The sequence below is a fragment of the Diadema antillarum genome, unplaced genomic scaffold (genome assembly GCF_040938485.1).
Source record: "Diadema antillarum isolate AM-2024a unplaced genomic scaffold, OU_Dant_1.0 seq00000839_RagTag, whole genome shotgun sequence".
In the NCBI taxonomy this organism is placed as follows: Eukaryota; Metazoa; Echinodermata; class Echinoidea; order Diadematoida; family Diadematidae; genus Diadema; species Diadema antillarum.
In genome coordinates, this window is record NW_027271715.1 from 811,441 (window position 1) to 827,892 (window position 16,452).

Below are 16,452 nucleotides of genomic sequence, written 5' to 3' on the forward strand. Positions count from 1 at the left end.
AAAGCTGTCTGATATTATAGATACCAGTGCATATATAGTGTATTTATGTGGGTTGGATGGTCTCAAGAATGCATCAAAACGTTGATTAGAATGAGTAGCTATATTTTACTGCGAAGCACGTCACAGTGTCTCATAAAAGTGAATGAGATGCATGACAGATTTATTATTTGACCACTCCAAACATGATTTACACTATCATCATTCTGAATACCCTGCCATAACAAGCCAGTGGAGCTGGAGTGGTAATATCATAAGCCTAGACATTGTGAACATGCAGGTATTCACCAAACTTGGGTAGCATTTCATATTTTGATGAGAACAGCCCCAGCTCAGTTAAGGCTATTCTAATTACATAGGAGTAGATATACTGTACAGATTCATAAGGAAAACATCAAAACTGATCAATACACACATACAGACACATAAACAGACAGACATACATACAGACAGACAGCAGCACCCACACAGGTGTCGATTTGAAGGACACAGTACCATCAGTGGGTTTCCACAGTTTCCTGAATAACGCTGACAATGTGAAAAAAAGAGTTCTGATGCTCAGAGAGCAGGGGCACTCGGAGCAGCCTTGTCGTCACGCTGCTGCCTAGGTGCTGGGGAGGATATGAAGGCTCATTAGGAGTACTATGCATAGCGGCTGGCTTCCATCCATTGAGGGCGGGTACAGTGTAATGACTGGCTCCATAGTTCAGAATTTCAACATCACATGTGCCGAATGTCATCAAAGCCTGTCTTGGTTGTAGGAGTAGGGGGAGGGCGTGGAGTTGTTTGAAGGAGCAGATGAGGGGTAATTTCTGCCACCAGGAGGGTCGAGGCTTGTGGTACAATGTAGGAGGAACGTCACATTCAGAGTGTTGAGTGGGCTGGTTTACAGTTCTTATGGGAGAGCAAGTTAATAGTACTCTCTACAAGCCAGTCTACCCAGCCTCAGCTCTCTTCTAAAAATGTGATTTCTGGGTTGTATTCCTCCTGCAAAATAAACAGAAAAACGGGGAAAATGAGTGAATAACCTGAAAAATATCATGGAGAACACACTTTAAGAAGATAGTTCTGAATGTTTCTTTATCTTTTTAATATTTTTTTTCTTTGTGGAAGATTGTTTAGTATCATGCGCAATATTCAGTAAATCAAAAGTTTATTTGACATCATAATTTCTCTTTACATTTGCTTTTTCTCCTGATTTCCTTTCTCTCTTTTGTTTTTGTTTTTGTTTTGTTTTTTGGTGGTAGGAAGATATTACAGTCTTTATGCAATTAGAAATGCATTTCCTATGTTGTCACAATTGCTGAATATGGAACTACTGAAAAGAGCGATTCAAAAGAGTACAGTATACTCCTCTTATAACAAACACAGCTATAAAGAAACTCTTGTCACAATGAAGTAGAAATTCAGTTCCTAAAATTGCTGTCTGCATATTCTATATACTTTATTGTTTGGATATAATGAAATTTCGATGTAACGAAAGAAAACAGCTAGCCCTGAGGACTTCATTATTCTAATAATGAGAGTCATCTATAGTTCATAATTCTCGGTATCGCCAATGACGTAAAAAGTACCCGGATGTTGATTTAAGCGTCATTTATTGTGCATTATGGGATAGTCCGGTAGCAAAGTCACTTCCGTTCGTACGCACGTGATACGTGACTAATGCTATTTACACACACAACCGACTGCATTCTATGTGTACTTCCTGTTTTCTCGACTTGAATTTCAGCTTTAATATGATTTGAAATTTCTCCATTCTTAAGAAATTGCTGTTAATACGACTATTGGTTGTTGCTGCGAAGCTGCCATGTGTTGTTCGCACGACAAAAAATGAAAAAATTCTACAGAAATAGGACCCTTGGCATGCGAGACGTGACGTGGCCGCGTGGGTGAAGTTTGCGGGTGACTCCACAGCGCAGTACGTGCGCGCAACTTACTAGTACAGTTGAACCTCTCGTATCCGGACAAGTAGGGACCGGGGCTCATCCGGATAAGGGATTTGGCCGGATACGGGAGACTCAATGCTTTATACGCACGATATACATACACATGTACTGATGTAGCCCATTGTAGTACCACATGTAGTAATGTGTATACTGCAACCTTTTCATTGTTGCACTCAGAACAGACCCCAAAATAGAGGTTCATGTTTGCAAGAATGAAATCATTTTCTTTTATAAATTCTTGGGATGATTTACCTAAATAATTATTAAGAAATGTATCAAGTATATGTAATTCATTGTGTTTGTGTAGGAGATCTCAAGGAGATGGGAATCCCCCTTTCCTCCCGTAATTATTTTTAAAAAAATCACGGCGAGATTGCGTCCGTATAATAGAGAGATCCGGATAAAGGGAGGCCGGATAAGAGAGGTTCAATTGTAGTAGTATTACGTACTTGCTTGGAAGAAATTGCATCGGAGACAGGATAAGTTCGAGATCACGGTTCGTTCCCGATTGTGTTCGCGACACTTCGACAGAGAACAAATGAAAAAAATATGGGCATTCCATTTCGGTATCCAGGTGGGTGAATATTTTCCAGCATATTTTCAGCGTATGCAGTCCATCTGATCAGTGATGTGCATATCGATTGCATGATCAAGCAGTACGATGTACCGGTATGTGTTAGCTATATGCGTGCGGTGGTGCATGCTAATGCAAGGCCAGCCGGCCTGGCCTAGGGCAATGCATGCGCTGGGCTACAGTGTAGGAGTATGACAGGCTTGGCCACTCGCTGGCTCGGGCGGTACAGCCGCCTATATACTGTACTAGTATCCATGGTCGGCACGGCGCTATATGTAAGGTACATGTACGCGCACGCTAGCGTTGTGCAAAATATGCCCCGTGCCGGAAGTGCCCTTGCCCACGAAGTGCACTTAATCTTGACGAAAAAGCCACATCTGGGTACTTTTTACGTCATTGGCGATAGCGAGAATTGAACACTCCACAGACTCAGCCACATTTGACACCATTCAACACAAAAAGATCATAAGGATTTAGTCAATAAGCATTGGTACCCTTCTTCATGAAGTCTGTGCACTCAGACAGGATTCCCTACTGTAAAAGTGGAAACTTTCCCACGAGCAAACTTTTGTGCTCACTCAGTGAAAACAATTTTGCATGTTTTTAATTCTGTGGAATCACAATGTATACTAAAATAGTATTATGCACAACAATTGGTATGACTTTATTTCCATGGTAGTTTCATAAAATGCACAGAAATTTCCACACAATAAAAATTTCTACTCTTGCAGTATTCCATTTCTTGAAGCAACTTTTCAGTGCGCTGTTCTCTGTCCATTCTGTAGAATAATCTTCCCTCAAAAATAACAAGCTGCTCTAATCCTTGGTATGGAGAGGATTAAAGGAGTGGCTACTCACATTTGATGCCATGTAGAGGTGGTGTTCCCACACACTTCCTAGACTCTCAGGGTTCTGTAGATATTGGTCTTCCTTCAGCTCATAGATTTCATACGCACACTTCATCTGCAGCACAAAATAATTTGAACATCAAGAAAATTATTGCCCCTTTTTTACCAAACTTTGAGACATTCATTTATAGGGACTACAAGTGATATGATTGGATTACTGGAATACTAACTTATTGATTACACTGTAAGTTACAGTCTCAATTCTCTCCCACAATATCCCTATTTTGCATTTTAAACACAAAATCTTATCAAGCATAAAATCTATTTCAAACCTGCTCCAAAGCACCCAACTGAAAATCACAACTTCTGGTGACACTGTTGACCTTACATATCACATGAACTTTATCAACTACAGCTTAATCATCTTCATAAATTCAAGTGACTGCATAAATGCTATAAAATAACTGCTAAAAAGAAAATAAAAATTCTCAGTCACCCCTTACTTCGATGTTACCTTTCAGAGAACACGACATCATTCATGCCTTCTAGAGGTACATAAAGTGTAAAGAAAGTTGTACACACCATATACCAAACAAACAAAAATAGAAAACATTATCATGAAAGCCAGACTAGATACAAGCCTTTAAGACTACAAGATGCCTAAACAAAACCATACTAGTGGCATAACTGTACATTGACACCTGAATAGTAGCCGGTCTTTGATCCACTAGGGTAAAAACTTCTAATAAACAGCTGTAACATAACGCGAATGTACTGGTCTTAGTATCTGTCACAACAAGCGGTCACTCTGGTCACTCTGATGACCGATGACCTAACTGATCTTGAACACTCCATCCTGATCATAACACTGTCTCTGTGACTCACACCCTACTCACCTGCTTGGCGCACTTCTTGGGGGGCATCCTGCCAACGTTTGTGGCTAGACCAGGGCAGAGGACACTGGATATAGGTAGCAGACCAGTCTTACTTGTGTTGGCATTGTGCTTTTGTACTGGAAATAAAACAAAGAGAATTCACAAATTTATGTTTAATTCAATGTACTTAACTCTATATATTGTACATACAACTGTCTTTAATACATGTATGAAAATATAAACACAGGTTATGGCAATATCTGCTACAAACTAATGTGCTCAATGTTAATGATTAATCACATGAAGTCATGCAGTATTCTGAAGGTCAAATATGTGTAAATATATAATTATATCAAATACTACTTTTCCCAAATTGTATTACTACACATGTCTAGTGTAGGAGATAGAAATACTGTCTTGAGACAAAAAAAAGAAGCCTTTTCAGCCCTTGGAATACATGTACTGTAATACTGTTAACGAGGATGGCATCCCTGCAAAGTACACAAAGGCATTAAGCATCGTAGGTTCATAGCAAGCAAACTGCGATGCTTAAAGGTGGCCTCACACTATGTGGTTTTTTTCTTGCGACTGCTTGCGGTTTTTTTCTTGCGACTGCTTGCGGTTTCGAGAAGTCGCACGCGGTTCTCGACCGCATGCGACTTCTCGCGACTTGGAGGCGTCCGCAAGCCTTGCGACCTCTTTGCGGCTGCTGTCAAATTTTGAACATGTTCAAAACCTTGCGATCATCTGCAGTTGCCTCTGCGAACCCTTGCGACCGGCTGAAATTCCCCAAGCCTTGCGGTCGTTGCGCTCACACTATGCGACTCGATGATTGCAATCTGGCAACCGCAACAGATCGCAAGCACTGCGATCGAAAAAAAACGCATAGTGTGAGGCCACCTTATCCCTTCGCATGCAGATTGGCACAGGAACGCCAACGTCCTGTTCACTGTCCAAAGTCCCTGGCACAAAAAGGGTTAACTCACCTGCTATGATGACAGCTCTGAAGGCAAGGTAAGCATTGACACTATCTGAGACATCCATGGGTACCCTCATGGTAGGGGCTGATATCAGGTACTTGATGGGTGTACCCTGGTTGTACTCCTCCCACGATGTCTTGCCAGCGTTGCCCCAGAACTGTTGGCAAGTCGGTGTGATGATTGCATCTCCCTGTAGGAAACAAACCACAATCATCTCATTGAGCAAAGGGGTTTAAAGATAATAAAAAGTTTTGGTACCTCAAAAGTGTCCTTGAATTTCCTTGTCTTAGTTTGTGTTTCAGGTTAAAGTACCTTTCATATAACTAACACTGTGAGACTTACTCGCCCCAAAGTGCTCTCATGTCTTAGTAATCATGCAATTAACTGCGATCAGCAGCCCCATACGCATAGCGACCAGCAGTCCCATACGCATAGCGTAATCGGGCTTCGCATTGTAGCATTCAGGATCATGACAGATTTAGTATCGCAGGGTAAATGTCAACTTAAAATCCCATAAATTCTTCAATTTAGAGACTTACCAATTAAGTTGACGTATTGAAAACAGGCTTCGGGCAACGTTTGGTTCTGCCTATAGTCCCTTTCTGTTCGAATTGATGTCTGAATGTGACTCGGTCGACAGGACCTGTAGGAGAGCTACATACACAGTACACTGAATACTAGTATACAGCCAGTGCATGCGAACACATCACATAGTGCACACAAATTTCAAATCCATGAACGGATGAGATGTTTGTGTGCGCATGCGCTGGCAATGGTATCCAGTGTATAGCTCTCCCAAGGTCCTCTCGACCGAGTCACATTCAGTCATCAATTCGAACAGAAAGGGACTATTGGCAGAACCAAACGTTGTTCGAAGCCTGTTTTCAATACTTCAACTTAATTGGTAAGTCTTCAAATCGAAGAAATTTTTGGATTTTAAGTTGACATTTACCCGCGATACTAATTCTGTCATGATCCTGAATGCTACAATGCGAAGCCCCATTACGCTATGCGTATGGGGCTGCTGGTCGCAGTTAGCTATGCGTACAATGGGCTGCACGCTGCTGGTCGCAGTCAGAGGTTTCGTACAATATTTATCGACGCTGTACAGCGTCGGCTCTGGTACGAAACCATTATTGCATGATTACTAAGACATGAGAGCACTTTGGGGCGAGTAATTCTCACAGACAACGTACTTTAACCTGAAACACAAACCAAGACAAGGAAATTCAGGGAAGCTTTTGAGGTACCAAAACTTTTTATTATCTTTAAATTACAGGGCTTATGTGACATTTCCATGACATGCATTCTTTGGACTGTAGTATGTAAAATATAGTATTCATTTTGTTGGTTCCTTTTTTCCTCATTAAGTCAAGATGTATGCCATTTGGACAGTAGTCTGCACAGGCAGATTAATCGGCAAAGCAATGTTTACATGCAAGAAGCCATGTGTGTATGAGAAATGTTGCAACAATTCACTCTATTGTGTATCGATCAAGGATAATTGAAAAGCCAGATATAAAACAAAGAACAAGAAAAGAAAGCTCTGTGTACTGGTAATAAAGTCTTCTGGTAGGGTTGTGAGTGAAGAGTGAAAATGTCAAACAGAGGGCCTCACATCAATTACTTCCTTTCCCATCCCTCCAGTACAAACTTAAGTTTAAATAATAACAATGATAATAAGTACAAACTTACCACTAAAAGCTCTCCATCCTTCTCGGTCATTATAATCTCCTGTAATCTACTCATACTGGTTGCATTGGAAGAATAAAAGAAAGAAAGTCAAAAGTGGAAACAAGAATATCAAGGTGTTGCCTGACCGTAAACTAAAATCAGTTAGGTGTGTGGTAGTTAACTATGCCATATTCTTTTTTGTAAAGAGTCTTGTTTAAATGAAATGTCATTATTAGAAAGTGTTGAGCAAGATATAATCTTGTTCTAAAATTGAGTTTGGATGAAAACTCTTAAACCATGCGCATGGCATATTTTAAAGTTTGAAAATTAACACTACTTTCCCACAGTGTGCAAACATTTTTGGAAAATATAAATGCACAGAAACCACTCATCTGTGGAAATATAAACAGGTAGAGTTTACTGATATTGGTCCAGTGCAGAGACAAAAACAAATTGTGAGGGTTTCCATTTTACAGTATGGGTAAAACCTTGGTGTCTGTATGCTTGACTGCATATTTTCCTGAACAATATTATTTCCAAAAGGTCATGAGGCTCCGACCTCTATTTGTGGCCTTTTCACACTTGCTGTCAAACTTTTTACACACATGGAAGTCAGTTCAAGAATACTCAGACAGCTTCAGTTTAATAATTTTCCCAATGAGCAACTGCACAATATACAAAAAAGGCATTGATATTTAATGAAAAGCACATAATGATGCATAAAATGCAAAATGAGATCTGAACCAATCACAGTTTTACACTCACAGTTGCCAGCCAAAATGTCTTGAGTAGGCCAAGTCGATACCACCATCCATGTATCCAAAACTGTTGGCTGGAGAGACCTTGGGAGAAGAATATAACAAGATGGATAGACAATGACAGCTTCTATTTGAGCAATAGTAGTGTGGGGCTCAGTGTACACTGATGATATACAAATAGTGAATGGTCACAAGTGCAATGATACCAGATTTGGCACGAGGTATCAAAAAGATGAGGCACTCTACTCAATGAAGCAAAGCCAAATTGAATAGTGTGCATCATTTTTCACTGAGTGCAATACATTGTATCTTGTTCCATGGCGAGAGTCAAGACCATACACTATTGTGCTAGTACATGTATGTACAACACAGCGGATGTTAAAGGTGTGGTCCACACTGATTCAGGAATGTAGTACAGAAATGGCAATCATTTTCTGAAAGACAAATGCTTGTTCAGTGTCTTGTGGCACAGTTGTACATGAATGCGATTAGTTGTCAGTAGAATGAGTGACTCAGTGCATGCTAGCAATGGATGGATTGCGCGCGGCAATGGTATTGAACATCAGAGGCGTGCAATGGTGCAAAAACCACGAGTTGATTATGAGCCGTAGAGAGTAAATGAATTACAGTGGGTGATGTCAGTGTGCAATATACGAAATTGCTTCACAAAAATTGTAGGCCAACTGTGACCACATGCAATGTTTCTTTCAAGTGCATGTCATGCGATGAGCAATAAACAGATCAGATAGCTAGCTAGAACACATCCCCCTCCCTGAACATACATATGTATCAACTACTGTACATTGTATGAAGATCTAATGAGCTAATGGAAGAACAGAGTAGGCTTTATCATATGCTGAACGCATGTGCACATATCACTTGTAACGGTACTACTATCCAAATTGCACAGCACTCACACTAATTAAATAAGCACATTCATCCTTTGTTTGTGTGTATTGCCCCTGCACAATAACACACACAGCAGACATATTACCAGCAATAATACTGTAGGTGCCTACTCTACATCATCCAACTGTGTATACTGGACGCAATTTTGTTTTGTTTTGTTTTGTTTGTTTTGTTTTTGTTTTTTGTTTTTTTTGAGGGGGGAGGGTCTTTTCATTGAATGCACAAAAATACACAAAAACAGAAAATCACAATTAGATTGCAAGGTGGCCAAGGTTATGAATGAGCAAATATTGGTTCTTTCTGCCAAGTGACTTAGATAAATTTGTCCAAGCATAGCGAAGTACCGGTAAATAACTCATCATCTGTTGGTTTATTTATCTTCTCAAATTCTGATATCAATTTTCAATAGTGATGTTGCACGACTTAGATTCATTTTTGTATTTTTTAAGAATAAATTCTATGACTTCAAATAATTGTGCCATAATGGAAGCACATACAATGTAGTAACTTGCATTTCTCTGCCAAACATCACATTAACGCAAACTTTACATTGTATGATCGTTACAACAACAAAAAAATAGTGGAATACAATTGTAATATGAGAAGTGAAGCTTTCTTTTATTTTCTAGACTTCTACAGGCATAGTAATTATCCATTCTACAGGCACTCTAATACAGCCTTGGTTTGAAGGACCCTTATGTATTACATAAAGCACAACAACACTCATGGTCATTTCTATTAATTTCTTCACAGCATAATGTTCATTGCTACTGCACTGTCAATTTACAATGCATTACTGCTCGGATATGAAACACGCACATTTTCATCATCCACTATTTGCATTCATATTGGAAATTCTATTTCATTGTGATTCTTACACTAGGTCTGTGATATGAGTCACTTCATTAAATCTTTTGATGCCACATATTTTGTCATCTTGCAAAGCTATTTCATTGACTTTCTTGGCCTCACATATATAGTAAATCCACAAGTACTTGTAGCATGGGTTGTTTTTATTCAAGTAGGTCTGAAAACATGCTAATTTTGGGTATCAGGTGACAGAGTTATCATTTTTCTATCTTACATGTTGTCTGGTAGCATGACCATAGTGATGATTATCTTTTTTTTTTTTTGTCCATCACTGGTTTTCTTGATGTTGACACATGAGGTGCATACATGTCATTTTTCAGTGGTTTCAGTTGCTGCCGTGGAGATTCAATCCCGCTTCTGTTCCATGAATAATAAAGGGTGACAACATGCACATGCATAGACCCATAACTTAAAGAACAACAACAGCAACAACAACAACGAAATTCTAAGTGGCACTCCCACATACAGACTGATACAGGTGTATCTATAAAATCATTATTTTGGTGGATTAGGATCTAGTTTCGATTAATGATCAGTATAAAATACTATAGTTTCGAATCTATCATTTCAGAGTTTGACTATAAAAATTAGGCCTACAACTTTGTGTTTATTTTGTGATGCAGGGTCACCTTTCACAATTCCCCTTGGAACTGGCCATGATGTGACACTATAACAAGCCACTGAAGTATAACACTGCAGCAGCGGTGCAAAAAGGCCACTGTGACTTTAAAGGGATTCCCCAATCCCTATTTAATGAGGATTAAAAGGTTTGCTTTATCCAAAGACAGTGACAGTTAGCCTTTCTGCAGGACATTTGACTCTTCAAATATCATAGTACATCACAAATGATAAAAACAGAAAATAACAGAAAACTCAAAAAGTTCTGATACTGCATCCAAATGGGCATGGTTTATAAGATTACAAACAATATGTGTGAGGTAATGTTCAATTATTCCTTATTGGCCAAACTTTCAGTGTGCAACCGGTGTTTGTCGATTATGATATGAACAGCATCATATACTTGAACCCTGTAAGGGCTATCGAATGTGATCAATAACATATGAGGAGAAGACATAAATAACATTGCAGGATTGACATGCCTGATAGTTCTTAGAACACAGAGCCCATAAAGACTTCTTCATGGACAAAACAATAATTTATTCTAAAAGGTATCAATGTGACATGGTACTTACTATTGCATCAGCAGCTGGGGCATTCTTGAAAATATCACCCTCTGAGACCTACAAACAAAAGAAAAAGATATGTAATTAATGTTTAGAATATACTCAGTACTGTGCTTAAAGTCACATCCGTGGTATGATTGTATACATATCATAATTTTGAATAGTAAACTCCCACATGATGTATCTCTTCATTTGAAAAATTGTTTCCTTGCTCAAGTTTTAGAGCCCAACACCCACTTGAAGCTATTCCTATTACATGGCTATTAAAGCATCTTTCATCTCATCAATGAAACAAAATACATACACCATTGATATACCGATACATGTACAACTTTGTACTTGCAAAACCCTCAGAAAGAGACAACAGTTTTCCCTTTGTTTCTCTTACCTTACCACTAAGCAGAGGGCAGAATAATTTCATACCAAAATCTATTAAAGCAAACATGGTTTCCCTGCATATGTGTACACAATCAAAAATGTAGTACAAGATTAAATTCATGTAAGATTGTTCTGTCCTATCCAAACAAATGATGTTTTTATCCAAACATCACAATGCCTAGTCAACATCACTGAAGACACATTAGATCATAATTTCCCCCTTTACCCACCCTTCCATTCCCATTCAGGACTCATTTATGAGTATCTATTGCAACATGTACTTCAGTGGATGTGAATACATTGAAAAAAAAATCATGTGGCCTATACTGCGGCATGAATGTATTTTCTTAATTGCCCTGTGAAACTGAGAAAGGCATAGTAATGGAGGTTTCGTCAATCTTGTAAACAAGGTCAGTGCAATTGAGACATCAATAATGGTCTCAAAGAGTTTTCGTAAGGGCACAGAACTTTTAATGAATGTATCAAGTGCAAATTAATGCAAACAGTACTAGGGATTGTCTTCACTTCTATGAAGAGGATAGTAAAAAAAAGATAAAATGTTCATTTGGTTAAAAATGCTTTGACAAAACAGATGATGAAATTTGCAAACTAGTACTTAAATTACATTGTATAATAGTAGTACAGAAGTACAAATCATGATGAAAATGATAATGAAAGTAACACTAATTAATTTGATAATATAGCTTAAATGATATATTTTTACACATGATATAAAAATATCTTTATCATTGCCACCTCATCACATTTATCAAAATCACAAAATAATTGTAAGATCAATGCAAAACATTTTAATACAAATCAACCATTCAATACATTTGTTCAGCGCATCTTCTACGTAGGTTACACATGCAAACATCCTCTAACCTTTAACACATTACACTGTAACACTAGTAATCCTGAGCATCAATACCCTTGAAGGCATACGTGCAGAGTTACAGAAACAAGTAGTTGGAGTCAAGGATCTCACCTACCTGGCTGTACTAGGGTTTATCCGTCTAAACCTTATCAAAATTTTTCATGACTACATTTCCTTTCATTTTTTCCCTCTAAGAATGATGACAACAAAACCACATCCTGCATGACAGCCCACTAACACATGATCTTGTGGTATCTTATACCACCTTAATGATATCAAATAAATAGCAAAACAAACATGAGAGGAGTGATATCAATGGATCACAAGGTCTATGCATGGAGACTATGGAAGGAGAGGGGAGGGGAGAAAGGGAGGGGCTATGTCACTGTTTGTACCCTCCTGAGGCATCTAGGCAGTTTGATTTACCGGTAGCTACATGTACCCCTGTGTCAGGATCTAGCTGCTACGTCTGGCTGCCCACAGAATGCAACTCTGTCTATTGGTGAGGCATTATGGTTGACTCATTGTCACACACAAGCCCACTGGTCTACACTGACTCATATGTAGACACACATTTGAAAGTAATACAAAACACAGACACATTGAAGGATCTGTTCCATGTACTTTAGATCTTAACATAACTCCTTCCCTTAATATCATACAACCAGAAGACATACAGCCTATGATATTACACTTTATATTAGCAAATCACAATCTATTCACATATTTATTGTGCACTAAATCTGGGCATTGAAATTGTTAGTTGATTTTTCAATTGTTTGGCAACATTGGTTGTTTCTCTCTGCATGACAAACTCAACACTGTTAGCAGTTCAGGATATTTCTGCTTTAAAGTGCTTCACAGGACCTCTGAATCATTTCAACTTTGCTTTGCCAAATGCTAATCAACAAATACATATGAAAAAATGTGAGGATTTAGGTACATGTCCAATGCACACATGTATGCATATTTTCTTCTGCAGAATTGAATCAGTCAACATTTGAACAGTGCACAGAGTGAGTGGGGTGAGCATTTTACTGGAAAAATTCTGAACATTATAATTTGCAAGAAACACACACTCATGCAGCTAAATATCAATGGATGGAAACTGAACATTTCATGGAATATTGCATCATAACATCTTATTCTGACAGAAACTACCGTCCATCATTCCTAAATAGGAGGTGAAAGACCTTACCTCTACATGGTCACATCCTTTGAAAACTTCTTTCCAAGCTTGTACCAAGTCTTTGTTAATGTCCCGCAGTTTGAACATCACACCAGCAGGAGCAGCTAATATGGGAAGAGAAATTCAGGCGATTTGAATTCATATGAAAAACGAAACAATTCCTCAAAGAAACTACTTTACCACAGTTTCGTATTGGACTACACCTCTATCATACGGAGTTGATATCACATGAAGTGCGTATAGAGAACACTCAATAACAGATACAACGTCCGAACGTGTAGTTATAAAAACAGAGAGTACATTTTGTATAATGTTTACATGAATAACGCTTAACTATAATAGTATCATGCATGTTGGATATTTAAAACAGTATTACAGCCCACTGCAATTCTAATGTAGCCTGTGACCTTTAAATACAGACTCTGCAGAAAGTCATGACTGTTTGACATTAAAAAAAAAAAATGTGACAAATTGATTGATCAATCATTTTCTTTGTCACACATACTCAATCTGCATCATGAACACCAAGTGAAAAAAGGAGGAACTAGCCAGGGATTTGAACATGTGTCACCTCCTGCTTACCAGGCAGCTGCACTACCACTGAGCAAAAGCCAGTTCATCGCAGTGACGTAATGATGTTTGAAAAAAAGTAATACCAACATAATTTTAAACCTCTTCTCTAATTCATTTTTTCTTGGTCTTATTCATAACAAATTAGCCTAGATTACTAAAGGTGAGCTATAAGAGTGGAGGGAATATGTTCTGCAGAGAGTGCATCACAGGATCTGTGCGGGGGGGGGGGGGGGGGGGGGGGGGGGGGATAAATACTGTGATTTCATGATTCACTGTAGTATTGAAGCCTAGCCCAGCTGTTGATGTCACTGACTGATTGTTGTCTAGTGTAGTAGATGTAAATGTTCCTGCATACATTTATATTGTACCTTGTTTACAACTCCAAGACACACAAAAAGGTCGAACTAAGACATTCACAATAGAAAGTAAAACTTGATATCATCATCTCCAAAATGCATCAGACATTTATACTTGTGTAGATCCCTATGATTCTCCCCTACCATAGAGTAATATTGCAATTGTCAAATGAACTCTTGTTTTTCTTCTTTCTTTTTTTTTTCTTTACTTCCCACTTATAGAGACAAACTAATGTAGAGTATATTGAACTGTCAATTGAACTATATGCTGATTTGCAAGTGATTTCAGATTAGGTTGTGGCATTTTTGTCTGCATACCCATGGAATGTCATCATCATCTTTTTTTTAAAGAAAACAAAACCAAAACACACAAACAAACAAACAATATACCAACCAACCAGGCAGGTGTATAGGTGCATACATTGTGATTATTTAAAGGCTGACCACTACATCAGTTTACCCCCTGCTCTTTGCGATGAATGGCTGGAGCAGAATCCTTTCCAGGTGTGGGTTGTAAGTCTCACACATGGGACCGCCATTCCCTTCAATCTGAGTGACACAGTGCTTTACCATACAGATTGGATGGCAATATGAACAGTGGACTCCCGTTTAATGAAATCCTGAGGACTGGCAATTCCATTATACCTGAACAAATAAAAAATAAACAGCTGATAATGTTGGGGCCTGGATTTTTACTTAGTTGTAACCCGAATGTCGTTGTAGCCATGTTTGTTATAGCGGGAGTGCACTGTATCACATATTGCATTGAAAAGCAAGACTCACTGTGCTTTGAACCTGAGCCATGTGATAGCAAAGCAGATTATTATGTTACTGACAGAGTCTACTCACCTTTGACCTCAATTTTAGGACTGTTTGTCTGGTCCACCTGTGGCTTCTTGATGAGAATATCTTTCCTCTTGATGCCAGTCTTGATGTCAGAGGAGTCGAGCGAGAGAATGCCATCCATGCTGAAATGGCCTCAGTATCCACTCTTATCTGGGAAGATGCTTTGTTTATCTCAGTCAAACTATTCTCTTTATCCCAGCAGGGTGCTCAGAGAAGCTTTTCTCTTTGGCACAATGTAGAGCTTGACACCCAAATATTGCTGTGGGTTACATGCACCTCAACTTCATCTGAAAGAAATTTTTACAAGATAGAATAGACATTAGCATCTACATCTTTAAAATTATGGTTATTCCAATTCTATTTTACATGCATAATAAATTCTACAGTCTGACTAGTATGAGTAAACAACTCTATTTGCAGCAGGGGCATTTTCATTCCAGACCTCAATAAAATCAGCTAGACTAATGAACATCACGTTTGCTTTAATAATTCCAATTTAGAACACAAGCAGGAGTCACTCGCAAGTATAGGATGTTGTAGATTGTTTGTTATGGGTATTCGTGGTAAACCTTTAGCCCAATGAAAGGTGTTGAACACGGGCGCGAACAGACCGTATGAATCGCATCCTCGTTTAGCCGTACTACGTACTAGTGTACTAACATTAGGACTCTGCTGGATTGATACTAAAATTAATGTCATAGTGAGCAAACACAAACAAGTGCTGAGTGGTTGTAGAACACGCTACTACTACTACTACTACTGACTGAGTAGATCCTGTGCATCAACCTAACGTTAGTACATGTACAAAATGTACGTACCTCACACGTTTAGAACCTTATCGTAGCTGACGTAGGGTTCTAAATGGTCACAAAATTCATACAGATATAAGTGAATAAAATATTAGCAGAGGTCAGTAACTCACCTAATGATAAAGATGATAAGTCATTTCAAATCATCTGTTAAAGCGAGGTCATGATTGCTCGACGAAGACACTTCCCACGAAGTATGAAAGCGTTTCAGTTCTCCACACACTATCCCTATGTACAATATGTACGTCCGTGTAATCCGTACCGGTACATTGCATGTACGTATAAACTCTATCGCAGTGTGCAGATACAATACGTGGTGCGTGGGTATCAGATTTGCGGACAGTCTAGTCCTGTACGTGCGCAGCTTTATATATGGCAAGCCATAAGTCCAATAATGCCAAAAACAATATTTATCGATGAAAACAATATTTTTTCGACTGACGCACAGTGTTTTTCGATTGATAAACCAGTGTTTAACTGCGATTTATAAACTCTGTTCATCACTCATGACATAATGTTTTACTGGAAATCAATGCTTATGACTGAAAGACAGTGTTTTCGCCAGATAAACACTAGATACACAGTTTATTTTGGATAAAAAAATTTTTCGCTAAATGCCCACTATTCTGAACGATTATGTAAAGATTATTTATTGAAAAACACATCGAAAACAGTGTTTATCAATGAACAGAAATATTCATTCGCTGGTATTAAAGTGGCGTTCTGTTTAACTCGAGCTACGCTAGATCGCACCATCATCGACATGCATGCATGGGCGTAAATCCCGGGGGGATGGGGGGGATATA

At 38.6% G+C, this 16,452-nt stretch overlaps 1 protein-coding gene across 1 annotated transcript; it reads right to left on the reverse strand.

Moving 5' to 3' along the window:
* Nucleotides 1-942: 942 nt before the first annotated feature.
* Nucleotides 943-15,858, reverse strand: LOC139740196 (uncharacterized). The gene is made up of 10 exons (XM_071650781.1): nucleotides 15,760-15,858; nucleotides 14,841-15,124; nucleotides 13,072-13,166; nucleotides 10,628-10,675; nucleotides 7,663-7,739; nucleotides 6,919-6,973; nucleotides 5,230-5,413; nucleotides 4,265-4,380; nucleotides 3,379-3,483; nucleotides 943-984 (listed from the first exon to the last, which is right to left on the reverse strand). Exons 2-10 carry the CDS (start codon nucleotides 14,956-14,958, stop codon nucleotides 943-945), a joined length of 840 nt encoding a protein of 279 aa, XP_071506882.1. The 5' UTR covers nucleotides 14,959-15,124; nucleotides 15,760-15,858.
* Nucleotides 15,859-16,452: the final 594 nt, after the last annotated feature.